Source organism: Phocoena sinus, chromosome 8, assembly GCF_008692025.1.
Source record: "Phocoena sinus isolate mPhoSin1 chromosome 8, mPhoSin1.pri, whole genome shotgun sequence".
Taxonomy (NCBI): Eukaryota; Metazoa; Chordata; class Mammalia; order Artiodactyla; family Phocoenidae; genus Phocoena; species Phocoena sinus.
In genome coordinates this window covers 86,630,313-86,645,775 of record NC_045770.1, presented here as the reverse complement: position 1 = coordinate 86,645,775, position 15,463 = coordinate 86,630,313, and the positions used below count along the sequence as shown (strand labels likewise).

The window sequence follows — 15,463 nt, the reverse complement described above, 5'->3', positions numbered from 1 at the left end:
AATTAGTTGTTTACTATGTCTTCCCGGATAGCTGGTAAGTTCCATCAGAGCAGAAACTGTGCCTCTCATTTAAAGTTGTATCCCCAGCCCCTGGCAGAGTGCCTGGCACATACTGGTATTCCATAAATATGTGTTAAGTGAACACATGGATCATGTGGAAACCAATGATTGATCAGAGAGGCTGGGCAAGAGCAATGCCAGGTTATGCGGGGCCTTCCGGTTTCCAAAGGCTCATTGAGTCAAAAAGGATCAAAACGAACACCAAATATGGATGTACAAGATACTACACAGGAAACCAGATTCAGGTACAATGAAGACCCCAGCAGAGTGTAAACACCTACACTGTTTCCCATTGGGTCCCAAAAACCCAGGACCATTTTATCTTCCTCTCTGTCACTCCAAGTCTTCTTGCCCTGGTCAGCCACTGTCCTCCTGTTTAGTGCCCTTTCCTCTATCATCTGAAAGTATGAAATGGAAAGAGTACTGGATTGAGGTTCAGAAACCAGAGTTTTGACTCGAACTGGTTGTATGACCTTGGGCAAGTCACGTGCAGTCTTTGAGACATCCTTCCCTTGTTTGTCCAATAAAACTAGCGGGCTATACAACTTCTAGCACTTTCTCCCATCCTGACATGCCATCATCATGGGCTTTGTGTCACCAGCTCATGAAAACTTCTCACTTAGGGCCCTTTCTCCCTTTCTCCTTTTTTCCCTCTTTGGATCCATACTTCGACCCAGCTCAGTCTTGCACCTAAGCCCTAGCAAAGCATCTGAAAGCCCTCCTGCCCCTGCCTCCAGCACTCTTACTGAGTTACCCCAGTAAGGGGATTGTGACTCAACTTGGCAGGGTACCCCAGTCCCCTGCAGGCTGGCTGCCTCCGCCTGTCTCTGGAAACGGCAGGACCAAGAACCTGAGCACAGAGCAGGGCCCCCTAGATAAGCACTGCCCAGGAGGGGATGGCAGCTCGCAGGAGATGGGTGAGCATTCTGAAGAATACAGTTTCAATGACTGGGGTCAACTAGCAACAGGAGACAGAGATAAAGGTGAAAGTGACTTCAGGTAATAATAGAACCTTGTAGTTCTGCATCACGTGCTTCTGCCTACCAGTACAAAACACTTTCACACCAGCAGGCAAAGGTGGAGAGGTCTAGGGGAAGCAGACAGATTATTATCCCTGGGTGGGTCACACACTGTATTGAAGCATTAGACAGATAAAGCCAGTAGCCCAAGGTCACACAATTAGGCTTTGACACAGTGGGAATTAGAGCAGAGTGTCCTAATCTCACCCAGGGGCTATTTCTAGTAGACTCTTGATGGAGCCTTTTGTTTATACCTTGGTTCTACCTTATCTTACCTGCCCAGGTAGTGAGCTTGCTTTTTCCCTTGGGGATGAACAGTGGGAAACTTGAGCAGCCCAGAGTGCGTTGACCAGCCTGAGTTTAGAATCCAGCCTTCTTGACTTGGATTCTACCAGCAGGACCCAGGAAGGCCAGCCTGTGGAATGCTGCTACTGTTTGCATTTGGGAAGCACAGAAGAGCCCCAGTGGCAGCTGAGAATGCAGAGGCTCCAGGGCTGCTAAAAGTTGTAATTAACGTGCATATACGATCTTTTCATCTTCAAAGGCTTTAACTCACATGAGCTAGTTATGCCTCCTATCACCCCCATGGCTGAGGAATCATTTTTGTCGTCTCAGTTTGCCGATGGAGAAGCCGATGCATGAAGGAGCTCTTTGCCAGGAAGTCTGGCCCTGATTCAAAGAGAGGAAATTCCTTGCTCCCAGCATCTTACCTCACTTGGGGTAATGGTAAAACAGAGTGTGAATTAATCATAAGAGAAGGCTCAAGGGACCAAACTCCTCTGGGTGAGAGACTGCATTTATACTGCTCTGGAAGGAGGTGGAGTTTATGGTATGGCTAGCTGACTAGATTCAACTCCCAGAGTTACACACAACTATCAGAAATGTAGACTAGAAAAGCCTACTGCTCTACTGTGGGGATGTCCATGTGATACAGCGGGGTCAAATCCTCCATATTGTGCCCATGGCAGACATCACTAATGGATCACAGCACTCTCTGTGACTGAGCCAAGGTTTGGCTTCTTAGCACAGCCCCACAGGCAGCCTCTAGCAATCAATGGGAAATGGTACAGGAGCTGAAATCTGTTTGTTATTGCTGCCCTGCCATACAGTCTGTTTGGGATTCTCTTAAATTGCCAAAAGTTGCCAAAGTTTTATCTCAACCAATGTTGGAGCTGGCCTTTTTCTGAACTCTGTCTAGCACAGTCTAAAGAGGGTATCATGAGAACTTCTAAGTCTCTGGGGCAGCATAACTGGATCTCATAGATGTTGCCACTGTTACATGATCACCTGGAATCTGTCCAACCTCATCCTTCACTGTTCTTCAACATGGCATCTCTTATTCAGGTAGATGGAGCCCCCTCCTTACCCCAATCAAGCCGTACTTATTTCTCTGACTTTAAACTTTCAGCTGATCCTTTACACTTCTCTGGGTTGCTCTCCTCTCTCTGTCCATCTTCTTTCCCATGCTCAGTTCATCCTCAAACTTTACTCCTTCCATGAAGCCATCCTATACAACTGCCGCTCAGAGAGGTCTGCTTTCTTGTATACTTAATTACTTCACTTGTTTACTTTTTCTTTCACCAAACGGTAAACTCTCTGAGGACAGAAACTAGATCTTCTCCATCCCTCACTTCTTTCCACAAAGGATTCTTTCCAATCACATGATAGTTTTTAGTGCATTGATTGGTGAGTGTAGCCCCATTTTACAACTGGGGAAACAGAGGCAACCAATAAAGGAAGAACCTTGCCCACAGTCATCCTGTGACTAAAACAGAGAAATGTTGAGCCTCTGCTGGCCACATGTGGTTCTCACTTCTCCTAGAATGCAGTGTCTGGGGGACTGGCTGGAGACACAGATGACTGAATGGTACCCAGTAATCACCGAGGGCATTGCCTACTACAGGAGAACTAAACCCAGCCTGGTGTTGTATTTCAACTTCTGGTTAGTGGATTCCAGATGGATATGGGCATACCCAGGATGGACCGTGATCTCACAAGGATTTTCAGTGACTGATAGAAGGTCAGACCCCAACAGGGCATTTAGTCTCAGACCCACCACTCTGACAAACTCCTAAGTAACACAGTCTTTATAACTTCCTTTTTCTTTTCTTTCTTTTCTTTTTTTTCCCCCACTGAGCAGGAAGAGTTTCTCTGGTCTCGTGAAAAAGAAAGAAATATCTTAGTAGGAGTCTGGAAGTTTCTCTGTAGAAGAAGCAACTCACCATCTCAAAGGTCTGCCTTGCCCTGTGCCTTGGTATCTAGATGTTTGTTTGCTTTTGTTTGCCTTTTTTATTTTTTTCAGATTCCCATGGCTGTCCTAGTTACTTTCCCTAGGATATTAGAGCTTGCCCTCTAAGCACTGCTTTGGCTGAATATTAGGGTTCATTTTGCACCAACATGTTGCAGGGTTCCCTTGAGGGAAGCTGAGAAATCCAATGTGTTCATGGAGCTTTGAGAGTGAAGGACACAGTCTTTTCTCTTCTTCAGGGGTTTACTGCTCTGACCTCTTGAAGCAGTGTTTTTTCAAAGATTATTGCATCCAGATCCTGTGGCTAATCCCAGGGCTAACTTCCTGCAGTTTTAGCTGTGTGACTGACGCCTGCTGCTAACTTCTCTGGCTTAAGCTTCATCTGCTCACCCGCAGGTGGTCGGGAGGACTTGGGGGAGTCCTCTGAGCAAAGCACCTTGGCCTAGGAGTCCTTCTTGCCCATTGGAGTTTAGAGTGTAACTGGGTCCGTATGCTTGTTGTTTCTGGTGTGGATTAATAATTCACTTCTGACATTTAATACGAACCAGGCATCGCTTTTGTGTGCTGGGGGCACTGCGGGGGACTGCATTATAGTTGTGTTATTCTTTCCATTAAGTTTTATGAGGCTTAGGTGTTTGTGGGCCCACAGAACGGTGGGTTTATAGAACACGAGGCCTGGAAAGGACTGCACAGATCAACTTTCACACATGGAAAATTGGAGGCAAATAGGAAGCAAAATGATTGGTTTGGCATCACATAGTGAATCAGTAACAGAGAGGAACTAAAATATCATAGTCATTTCTATCCTTGAGGCACCTTCGGTGTACTAGACACTTAGCTCTAAACATTGTTATAGACACTTAATGTGTGCGGTGCTGGAGCTCACGCTGCTCTTAAGGGGCGGGAAGGAGAATCAACCTGTTTTACAGCCCTTCTTCCTTCCACATGGCCCTCCTCCAAAGCCAACCTCCTAACTCCTATACCACCATACGAAATAGCTGGTTTGGTATGGAAGGTCTTTAAACCATTGAAAGAAAGAACTCCTCCCGTTGTTCCCTTTTAACTTAGTGACCGAAAAGCCAAATGCTTTTCTCTCAGCATTCTTGAGAACATGATTTTGAAGCTTGGGGTTCTTTCTACATGAGGCCGGATTTGGAGGGCAGTGCTGGGGCTGAGAGGCAGACAGACTTCTAAGAAATCAAGATCCCTTGGGCTTCCCTGGTGGCGCAGTGGTTGAGAGTCCGCCTGCCGATGCAGGGGACACGGGTTCATGCCCCGGTCCGGGAAGATCCCACATGCCGCAGAGCAGCTGGGCCCGTGAACCATGGCCGCTGAGCCTGTGCGTCCGGAGCCTGTGCTCCGCAACGGGAGAGGCCACGACAGTGAGAGGCCCGCGTACCGCAAAAAAAGAAAGAAATCAAGATCCCTGGTTTACTGGACAAAACCCAGTGAGCTCTAAACTTCCTCTGCCTTGCCTGACATGTCAAACTCGAAGAAGGATACGCTCAAATTAGAGAGCATGCAGAGAAAAGCGATTTCAAGGAGATGTGAACATGAGCCATTAGAAAAAAATAATAAAAAGATTTCTATAGATCAGAAAGATAAAAAAGGATGAAGAAAAATCAGCCAGAACCTATAAAAAATCACAGAAGGGAAATGATAAAGATGGCTTTGCTAGCCAAATCTAGAAATTTCACTCACTCAGTCAGCCACCCAATATTTATTGAACGTCTACTGTAATTGAGGAACTGACAGCTGGGGACTACATCAATACAAAATTGTACATAATGTACACAAATGTACATAATGCATAAGCTTTCCCCTAAGAAGCTTACAGGATCACCTGTGAAAGAAAACAGAGCATCGTAATACAGCTCAGAGGCATCCCTTGAACTTCTTTTTAGATGGAAATATGCTTGTGGGGTTTTTATGAATGATCAGGGAGAAACAGTTAGTAGACAACAGGAGAAGGTAAAAGTCACTTTGGGAAGTCTAGAGGGATGTACCTGACCTCTACGGTTGACCTTGGAAAGATAACTAGTGCCATCACAGGGGATCCACTGCAAAGACGAACTTCTGGGCAGGAGATTTCTACAGCAGTATTACTTTTCTCTCCAAACTCTGATTTGCGTCTATGTGACCAACATGCTGGTGGGTACCTGAACCCTTGTCCACCCCTTGCAGGGAAGTGTGGCCCTGAAACTCACTGGTGGCTGCGGGGCTGACTCAGTGACGTCAACTGGTCTCCTGCAGACTGTTAAGATGGTACTTGGCTCTGCTGGAATCTGCTTCGCGGACTGGACACATTCAACAATGGCAACATTTGTGACTGGTGTATAGTGTTTACGCCATTTAATACTTTTGAGGCCAGGGGCCTGGGCAGAAATGACCTTCTAGGTCAGAGGCAGGAGACCAGGTCTGAGCTGCGTGGAATTGTTAATTTCTCCCTAGCATCTCAATTTCCATAATGATGAACACTTGTGAAGAGGTCTTACCATCCTCACTCTAATATCTTGGTGGGTTCTCTTTGAGAGAGGATGTAGAAAAAGACGCTGCCTAGATCCGCTACTGGTATGCGGTTTCTTCTGGAAGGCACTACAGACCCGCTCAAGTGCAAAAAGATGTACTGAAATTGAAACAGATGGGGATCTGTGATGAGTTTCTGCCCCCAGGCCAAAGGCGCAGGTCCCTTCCTGCAGACTGAGTCAGACATCTCCAGGGGGCTTTGCCTCCTTCCTTCCGGGATGGCTTGTTTCTCAGACAGGGCACCCAGAGGCAACGCTACCGTCCCCGCCCCACCCCCCTGCAAAGGTCACCTGCTGGGCCAAACAGAAGCCAGACCACTGGTTTGCACTGGAGCTGGGAAGAAGGGTGGCAGCACACTTCTAGGTTTTGCTCGATTCCTGGTGTCCACGGTGAGCGTAGGCTGATTCCTGACAGCCTTCGCTCTCAGAGGACCCCTTTCTGTCACCAGTTCTAGCTGGTAGAGAGAAGGTCCTGGCATCACGGACCCATAAGCTGAGGGCAAACATTTTTGCTGCTGTCTGATTGGCTCCTTTCCCAACTTTATCCTGTCATGAGCCAAAGTCCGAGATGATGGAGCAACGCATCAGCAACCTCATCGTCCATCAGGTGACAAGTACCGAAGTGATCACGAACAAACAACTCAATTCACCATCCCTTTGAATCCGAGCCTCTCCCCAACTCCCCCCGCCTCCACCCCATATAGAAGAAAACAGAACTTGTACCCAGGAATTGGAATGAATGAGCTGCTCAGAGCATGAATGCGAAGACATTTCCATTACTTCCTTCTCCTTCATGTTTGCAATTCCAGCCCCCTCCTCTGACATCACATGTATAAAGGGAGAGCAAAACCAGCTCTGTGGACATTAAGATCCTGCCCACCTCGGATTCCTAAACGGGATTTATGAAGACAGCCAGCATACTAGCAGGTATCATCGTTCGGGTTTCTGGGGCACCCTGACATCTTGATATACGAAGGCAGGCACAGCAATGCAGTGACCAAGAACATGAACGCAGCTGCTAGACAACATGGGTTTGAATCCTAGCTCCATCACTTAACCAGCTCTGTGGCCTTGAGCAAGTTACTTAAATTCTCTATGCCTCAGTTTTCTCATTGGTACAAGAGGGATAATAATAACACTTCTTCCTAAGGTTAGTGCATGGATTAAACAAGTTAGTATAGAGGAAAAATTAGGATGGTGTCGGCATGTGGTCAGCACTCTGTGTTTGCTATTATTAGTAGTAGCGGTGACGGTATCTCAAATACATACAACTAGCTGCAAAGAAACAACCATAAAAGGCACAAGAGCTCTAACTCTCAAGAAAGGTTGAGGGTTAGGAAGATGAACTTTCAGGCACAGCTCAAGGAGACTCGCCATGACACCAGAGCAAAGGCTCAAAATGACAGGTCTACGTGAATTCTCTCTTTCCCTGGAGTTTTGCAATTAATGTTTACTCTCAAAAGCTGAAGACTCGAGAAAGATTTTTTTGGGCCTGAGTTTTGCAAATCACCTCCTTGGTGACTCAGCCCTTCCCCACCCACCTGGGGCCTGTCTGTGTACACTTGTTCTTAGGAGGGACACTGGCCTCAGGACACACCCAGGCAGGTGGTGCACCCCAAACTCAGGGAGATCTGGCTTTATCAGGTTCTGTGCCCCCATGACACCCACCCCCTCGTCCTGTCTTTGACTCCCTGCCCCTACGTTTCACAGGGTGGATGACCCATGGGAAGGCAGGTCCTGCCCTGGTTGTGGGCGACTTCCCATGTGGCAAGCTCCGTGGAAAGGAGGCACGGTTTGCCTCCGCAGCAGATGTCAGGCTTCCCGAGAGACCTGTAGCTGCTGTAGGAGACCCACACAGAAGGCAAGGACCTCTGGGAAGTACTTCTGCTTCTCTCCCAGCTGCCACCACCCAGAAGCAGGTGTGGCGTTGGACGGGAGGGTGTGGGCCTCTCACGCAAAGAGTCCAAACTCAGATCAGCATCTCCAAAATAACTAGAGCTCCAAGTGGGCCATTGCACGGGAGTGTTCTATTTTGAGGCTTCAATTTGGGGATTGGTGTCATCATCCTGCCTGGCTCTCACTCTCTTCTTGGCCCAAGAAGTGAGTCACCCTGTCCTTAGACGGACGTCCCCAGACACAGCAAGCAGCCACCAAAGCCACAAACAGACGGGCGATCTCCCTCCTTGGGCAGACCAAACATGAGCCCTGCGGTGGGCAGCTGGCCGGCCAAACGCCCGTCTCAGCCCTGTCCTGGAGAAGGCAGCCATCACCACTGCTGTCATATACAGACAAATGCATCTGTATCTCAGGGAGACCATCAGGCATGCTTTCATATATAGCGTGGATGTAGTAATTTCTATATTCTAGACATTCTTTTCAGTTCAACAGTTACTGGTAACAATTACGGGCCAGGACTGGGATCCGGGACCACAGAAATGAATGTGGTTCGATCCCTGATGTCAGGGGGCCCGCACAGCACTGCAGAAGAGATATAAGAGAAGATCTGTCTGGTTTGGGGTTTTCCTCCAATGAGAAGCATGAAAGTCATTAGCGCCCGTTGGTCCCAAATACGCTTATTTATCTTGATTTGCCTGTGCAGCTTTTAGGCTAATTAACTGGGGACCTATGGGAACCAGATACCTCCTTGTCAGAGGTGAAGTTGGCCACCATCCAGTGACACCAGGGATTCTCAACCGGGGGGGCGACTTCAACCAACTCCCCCCCATTTGGCCATGTCTGGAGGCAGTATTGGTCGTCACACGGGATTGGCGAGGGGGAGGTTTGCACTACCAGAATCTAGTGTGTGGAAGCCAGAGATGCACAGTCAGCCGTTATCCAGGAAACCCTACACTAGACCATGAACTACTCAGGAGTGAGGAATGTGTCCTTCTGACCATGAGCTCTCAGGACCTATCCGCTGGGTGCACCAAATAGGCAGTGAGTGTGTGAACGTTCGTTGGATATATTGTCCAGTTAATGAACTTACTTGAGAGGAGGTAAATTAATAGCAGGGTAACAGAAATATACACACCCCTATCTCACTCCCTCTTCTTCAGATATTCAAATCCTCTCTTGTCCACACTGCCCCCACCCATCACTGATTCCCCAGCCCTCCTAGCTGTGCTTCAGCTTGGCAAGGCTGTTGGCTTTACAACCTAAAATGGCCAGGCTGTCACTTGATGGCACTGTCTTACATGTGTAGAACCATAAGGTTCTTGGATAGAAGTCCCACATCTCACACACTTAATCCCCCTGTAGTACCCCACACAGCATGGGACCCACAGAGGACACATTATAAATGCTTAAGGGTTGACCAGCAGTACCCACATTATGTGTAGACACATGTGTTCAGATGCATATATACCTACGGGCACACCCACACCTTGTGTGTGTCCACACCTAGCAAGCAAAAACCCTATATGTAGCTTTTCTTGGTACTTCACATATTGGGGTGATCAAAAAATGGAGAGCAGAGGAATACAAATGTTCCTCTCCAAAAGTACACATTTTCTGAACCAAACATCAATGTAATTGGACGCTAGACTGATTCACGAGTTGTATAAATGTGATATTCATTTATGCAAAAATCCATGCAAGTTTCTGACTTCTAATCACACAAAGCCATGTACTTATTTGTAGAAAAATATATAAATAGTTAGTCAAAATATACACTAGGTTTCAATTGGTAGAGTATTTGCATATTTGAAATCCTGACACTCCTGGAAAATCTGGAGTGCCCAACAACTGCGTCCACGCCAAGCCAGACTCCACAGCCACAAACTTCCCAAACCCTTGCTGGCCTGCTTTGGGGGAGGGCCCTTTTGAAGAAAAATATCAACTTGCTAAGGGAGTGAGAAGTGGGGTTCCAATTTAAGGCTGGAGGCACCAGCCTCCCCTGGTGATTCTAAAGAACACTTGTGTGCTTCCTGTTCAAGAGGGGACACAAAGGAGCTTGAGTCAGCTTCTGGCTGTGCAAACCCCCAGAATTTCTCTCTGAGGCAGAGAAGATCCCCTGTGAGAACTGCACTTTGTGTGGTGGCGTGTGCCACTGCTTCAGTTCATTCTTTCACAAGACCCACTTCCCTTTCAGGCTCTGGGTAGAGTCAGCTAAAAAGGAGGTGCAGGGGAAACACAATGGCAGCCGGTATCTCAGCCCCCATCCCAGCCAGGATGGATGGCTGGGGAGGCCTGCTTTGCTCCCACCACCTCCTCTCCAACAGGGAACCCCCGCCTGGAACCGTCTGACACGCAAGGCCAAACTGAAATCTCACTTGAGTGACCACGTTTCACCTAGAGCCCCACAATGGCTTTCCATTCAAGACCCCTGAGTTTTCTAGAGAACCGTGTCAGCCCATGACCGGGGTCCTCAAGACTCTCCCTCACTGGGCACGTATGACCTGCTAAATGCTGAGGGTTTCCATTGAGCATGGGATGAGGGGGCTTCCTGGGTCATTGTACCCAGAATGCTTGTGGGGTCAGGGCCTCTGCAGGGCCCCTTTCTTAATTTCCAGGCAAAAGGCCTTGCCCTGACTTGTCTCTTAGACAAGGAACAGCCTCTCCCTTTTTTCCAAGCCTGCAAGTGAGAGCATGTCTAGAAGGGCAGCTGGACTCTGATAAGGGAATTGACTTATTTTAGAAACAAATAACTAGGTTGGCATCTCTTGACAGCTGTGGCCAGGGCTGGGGAGAGACAGGGCAGAGCAGGGTAGCTAAGAGTCCTCGGCCTGCCAGTGGGAGAGGAAAGCCACTCATACCAGGCTTCATGTTCACTGGTCTCACACAATTTCCAAAGTCCTCCAGAGGCAAGGTAATGAGTCAAAGGAACACAGGCATGGGAGTCTACCATGGGGGATGTTAGAAAACTCCATCACTCACTAGCTGTGTGTCCTTGAGGAAGTCACGTCAACTCCCTGAGCCTCAGTTTCTTTATCTAGAAAATGGAATGAAGAGAGCGCTAAATGTACATAGAGCTGTCATGAGGCTTATATAGGATAACCTATTCAAAGCCCCTGGCTGAACGCCTAGCACAGAGTCAGTGCTCAGTAAATGGTATTTCCTGGGGACTTAGGACCCTACTTCACAGAGGAGCAGAGCATCGGGCTTTTAAAGCTGGGGTGCTCCTAACTGGGAGGGATCCAGCAACACTCCAGGAGACCCCAGACAGTATAGAGACTCTTCCCCAAGCAGCAACTTTGCTTGATTATAAGAAATATATCATTATTCTTATATTAAACTGGGTATATTGTGGAGGAAAATGCAAAATTGTAATGAGTATTTAAGACAGTATTTCAGGCATGAAACAAATGTTGCTACATCAGTAGATCACACTGTCCCCACCCCCTGCAGGGAGTAGAGGTGGAGCTGTTACAGTCCTTGAGGATCAAGGTGTTTCAGAGACCTGAGGTTTGGAAAGCATCCTGCACTAACACTTGGCCTGAGAGAGGGGAAATCACCTTTCTCTCCCTTTTGGGATCTGTTTCCTCCTTGGGAAAAAGAAAGGGTTTTTCTAAATGATCTTTGGAGTCACCATCTCTGGGTCTATGACAGTGAGTCAGGAAATATTTCTTGAATGAATGGAAGGGGATCTGTCATGAACTAAGAATTTCACGCTGCCCAGCATCCTTTCCTGCGTGGGGCAATTTGGAAAAAGAATGGAAACTTTTCCTACTGGCTGCTAGCCTCAAACACACCTACTTAGCACTGTGCCTTTACAGGAAGTAAGATGTCCATTGTGTTTTGGGGGGCACAGCTGAATTAATTGATGCTAACTGACCTCAGCAGCGCTGGAGGTTTGCTTCCTTTCTTCTTCACCTGGGAAAACACAGCCAAAGCTCTAACTCCCAGAAAGAGGGGTCTTTAATGCTCAGAGGGATCAGAAGGGTGCCGGCCACCCACAAGCCCCAAAGGTCTCAGATGCACCCCTCTTTCTAAACACCAGGGGCACAGTTCCCTAGCAGCGACCTCTCACCCACAGAGAAAAGGAGGCGGAGAGGTATGGAGGGCTCATCGCACTGCCCTCTACCCAGTCCTTCCTCTCTCTTCCTGCCCAGCCCGAGCCCGCTGTTAGGTCACATCTCCTTTCCAAGTCTCAGTTCCTTCCAAACAGCTTTACAAGCACACGAGAGCCCGGGTCCAGGCAGTTACGGCTACTGGCACTTTTCTGTGCTTCCTCCAAGTGACGCTGCCCAAAGGGACCACGGAAACGCAGGGCGGGAATGAGCCCACTGGTCTCGGGGAGAACTTCAAGGGTCAGGACAGTGCCAAATATTGGGGGATGGGGCCCTTTAGAAGAATCAGGGCTAAGGATGGAAGGAGTGGGGAGTCAGAATCCTCAGAATCAAAGCAGAAGATGTCACAGGAAGTAACATACAAATAAACTTCCCTAGAGGCCATGGAGACGCCAGCATGGTCTGTCTTCCCTGAGGCCAAGCTCGCGGCTCTCCCTGAAATCTTTCCCTCTTCTCTGCCTTTCAAGGACTCCTCGGAGCTCCAGTTCCCTTTGGAAGCCTCCTCTAAGGCCTCTGGTCCACCACGACCCGACCCTTCCTTCCCTAAAAGCCTTTCCGAGTTTGTCCATGCCATACATACAGCCTGCTGGATTCTGGCTAAGCAACAGGCTAAGGGGCCTGGTTCACATGAGCACCAATCCTCTTGGCTGTGTGAACACCAGCAAGTCGCTTAACCTCTCTGAGCTTCAGTTTGTTTCCCTCCTATAAAACAGGACTAACGACACAACACGTCTCACTTGGCCATTGTGAGGGTAAAATGCGAGAACGCATGTAAAGAATTTAGCACAGTGCCTGGCACAGTCCAACTGTATAATAAATGAGGGCTACTGCTGTCATTCCTCTCACCACTAATGATTATTATTAATTATTACTCTTTCTGTTTCAGGAATCTGAATCCTGGATCCCCACTTATCCTCAGTCTAAAGCACCCAGGTAGGGCTGTGCCTTTTACTTTCTTGGTACCCCCAGAGCTGGGTTTAATAAATACTTGTTGAATGGAATTACCCACAGGTTGAGCTGTCTTAATGCCCAGCTGGCACGTCTTAAAAGAAAAGTTAATTTTGCCGGTGATAAGCAAATCAGCCACGTGATTATCTGTAGATACATAGACAACGGAATGCTTGGAGTTCAGCCTCACCAGAACCTCTCACACACAGCCACTCCGTCCACAGCCACCGAAAGGCACAGACCCTGCTGGGATGGGATATTGGCAGCCCGGCTCCAGGATCCCTGAGGCCTCCCCTGGAGCCCAGGTGGCCCCTCCTGCTCTGAGGCTGACAGGCAGAATATAGGAGTCACATTACTGTCTGGATTTCCCCTAACTCACTGGCAGAAGGAGGAGGCCGCAAGGATGGAGCAGCTGGCCCAGTCATTGCCTCTCCTACTCACACTCCTCGCCCCAGGCTGGCACCTCGTGGTGACCCAGAACCTCGCCACAGAGCTAGTTCAAGTTCCCACAAGCATTAAGATCGTTAGTGACCGGAGCCAACTGTAAGAGCTTTGGAACCCAGGCGCAGTGGGGGAGCCGCAGGAAGCCAGGACCCCTTTCTGGAAAGCTCACTGCCACCAGCTCTCACGCCTGGCAACTGTGCCCACCTCTACGGTCACCTCGCTAACAGCCCTGTCCCTGCCGCAGCCCCTGCCTCTGCCCCAGTCCCTGTCCCTGCCCTGCCCAGTTCTTCGCTGCCCGGCCACTGCCCAGCCAGGCTTCAAGCGCCCTTGGACACAGGAGTTAGGCCAGACACGGGCTGCGCGCACCCAGGAATACATTTACTTTCTGCCCCGTGCTCCTCCGTCTGCAAAGACCTCACCCACGACTGCGCGCCGGCAGCCTGCCCAGCAAACTTTTCTTCGCTCTTTCTCTTTTCCTTTCAACAAAACGGTGCTTCCCACCGACAGGCTCTCCAAGAGCTTAGCGCAAATCCTCGCCCCGCTCTCCACCAAATCCCAGCCGCTCGCCGCCCGTTTGACTCCGGCCCCCCAGGGCCAACTCAGCCCGCGCGGCTGCCGGCTGGGTCCCGGCCACTCGGGCCACTCCCTCCCGCCGCCCCCGCGGGCACTCACCGATCTGCGCCAAACTCAGCTGCACGAGGCAGAGTCCCCAGGCTGCGCGCCACCAGAACGTGTCCATGGCGTCGGAGCGGCCGAGAAAGCAAGCGAGTGGGGCCGGAGGGGCCGGGCGCTGGGCGGAGGGCAGCGGAGCACGGGGCGAGCAGGGCGCCCGAACCTGTCGGAGGCTGGGGTCCGGCTGGCAATGAGGGCGCCTCGGAAGTTGGGTGCAGTTTTTATTCCAGGGCTGAGAGAGTGACCTAAGAGGGAGGGAGCGAGGAAGGACACACCCAAGCGAGGGGGCTGTGACTAAGCCGCCGGCAGAAGTTTAAAGACATACCAGCTCTCCTTGGCGCTGCTCCCTCCGCCCCCGCCCCGTTCTCCTCGGAGCTGGTAAAACGGGGGGGTTCCTGGGCGGGCGCCCGGAGTGCCGCGGGGTCCCCGTGCACCCGGGGCGCACCGGCTTTCCTCTCCCGGCGTCTGGGAGCGCAGCCTCTGGACGCAGGAGGGAATGACTGAGTCCTAAAACCTCGCGCCGTTGGGTTCAGCCTCTGGCCTCTCCTCGCCGCTAGGTTTCTCTTTGACTCTGGCTGGGGAACTCTTCTTTCTGGGTTTCACAGGCAGCTGGATATTCTGGGAGAGGAGCTGGGACAGTGGGAGAGTGGTTTTTCCCCGCCCTTGGTGGGGAGCTTGCGATTCTTCCCAGGGGAGAGAGGAAGAGCTCATTCTTCCCTTGAAAGAGAAGGAACTCCACATACCTCAGGTGAATTTTTGATTCTTATCAGGACTGCTTGGAGAAAGCTAATGATAGCCAGCCATGGGGCTGGTATTTGGCTCCACTGACCTATGTGTCATCTTCCAGTCCCAGGCTGGCATCTGGATCCATCCACCCATTTTTCCACCCTCTCACGCACACCCTCATTCATCCTCCCAAACATCCTTCCATCCACGCATTCGTCTATCTGCCCATCTTACCTTACATCCCTCCGGGGCTCACACATCTATCCATCCTCCTGTCCATCCAGTATGCACTCACATCCATCCAGCCTCTTGTCCATCCATTTATCCAACCACACATCCTTTCATCTGTCCATCCATCCAACGACATATTCTTCCAACGCCCCTCCCATACAGCTTCTCATCCATCTTTCTTAAGCTTTTCGCATCTCTTTGTAAATCCACATCCATCTATACACTATTCTCTTCTCCATCCATCCACCTACATATCTGTTCATACATGTATTCATCCATCATTCAACCATCTATCATCCACATATCCTTTCATCATTTTATCTGTCTCTTCTTTCTTGCTTCCATGTATACTCCTATCTATGCAAACGTTAATCCACTTTTCCCCCATCTATCCTGCTTGGCAAATCTCAAAAAAGGGAGGAGATTGTCATATTCTTCAGCAGAGGCATTTTGAGTTTGAAAAACAATACTTTGCATCATAATTTCATATCTACCTATAACATTGTGGTTTAATATTTGAAAAGCAAAAAACGGTATCTATTGTTAATGTGGACGGCTGAAACTAAATCTGAATGGAATTCT

General features: G+C 49.4%; 1 protein-coding gene across 23 annotated transcripts in view; it reads right to left on the bottom strand.

The window, feature by feature from the left end:
- CD44 (CD44 molecule (Indian blood group)) overlaps positions 1–14,585 on the bottom strand; it is an 87,338-nt gene extending 72,753 nt beyond the window's left edge. For 22 of the 23 annotated variants that reach the window (XM_032639377.1, XM_032639386.1, XM_032639390.1 and 19 more), the window contains exon 1: positions 13,925–14,133. In XM_032639377.1, the coding sequence (XP_032495268.1) occupies positions 13,925–13,991 (67 nt within the window). In that variant the 5' untranslated portion in view covers positions 13,992–14,133. Of the gene's footprint in view, positions 1–13,924 lie in introns of all 23 variants that reach the window. The other variant, XM_032639401.1, reaches the window with a different exon arrangement.
- Between the last annotated feature and the right edge of the window lie 878 nt (positions 14,586–15,463).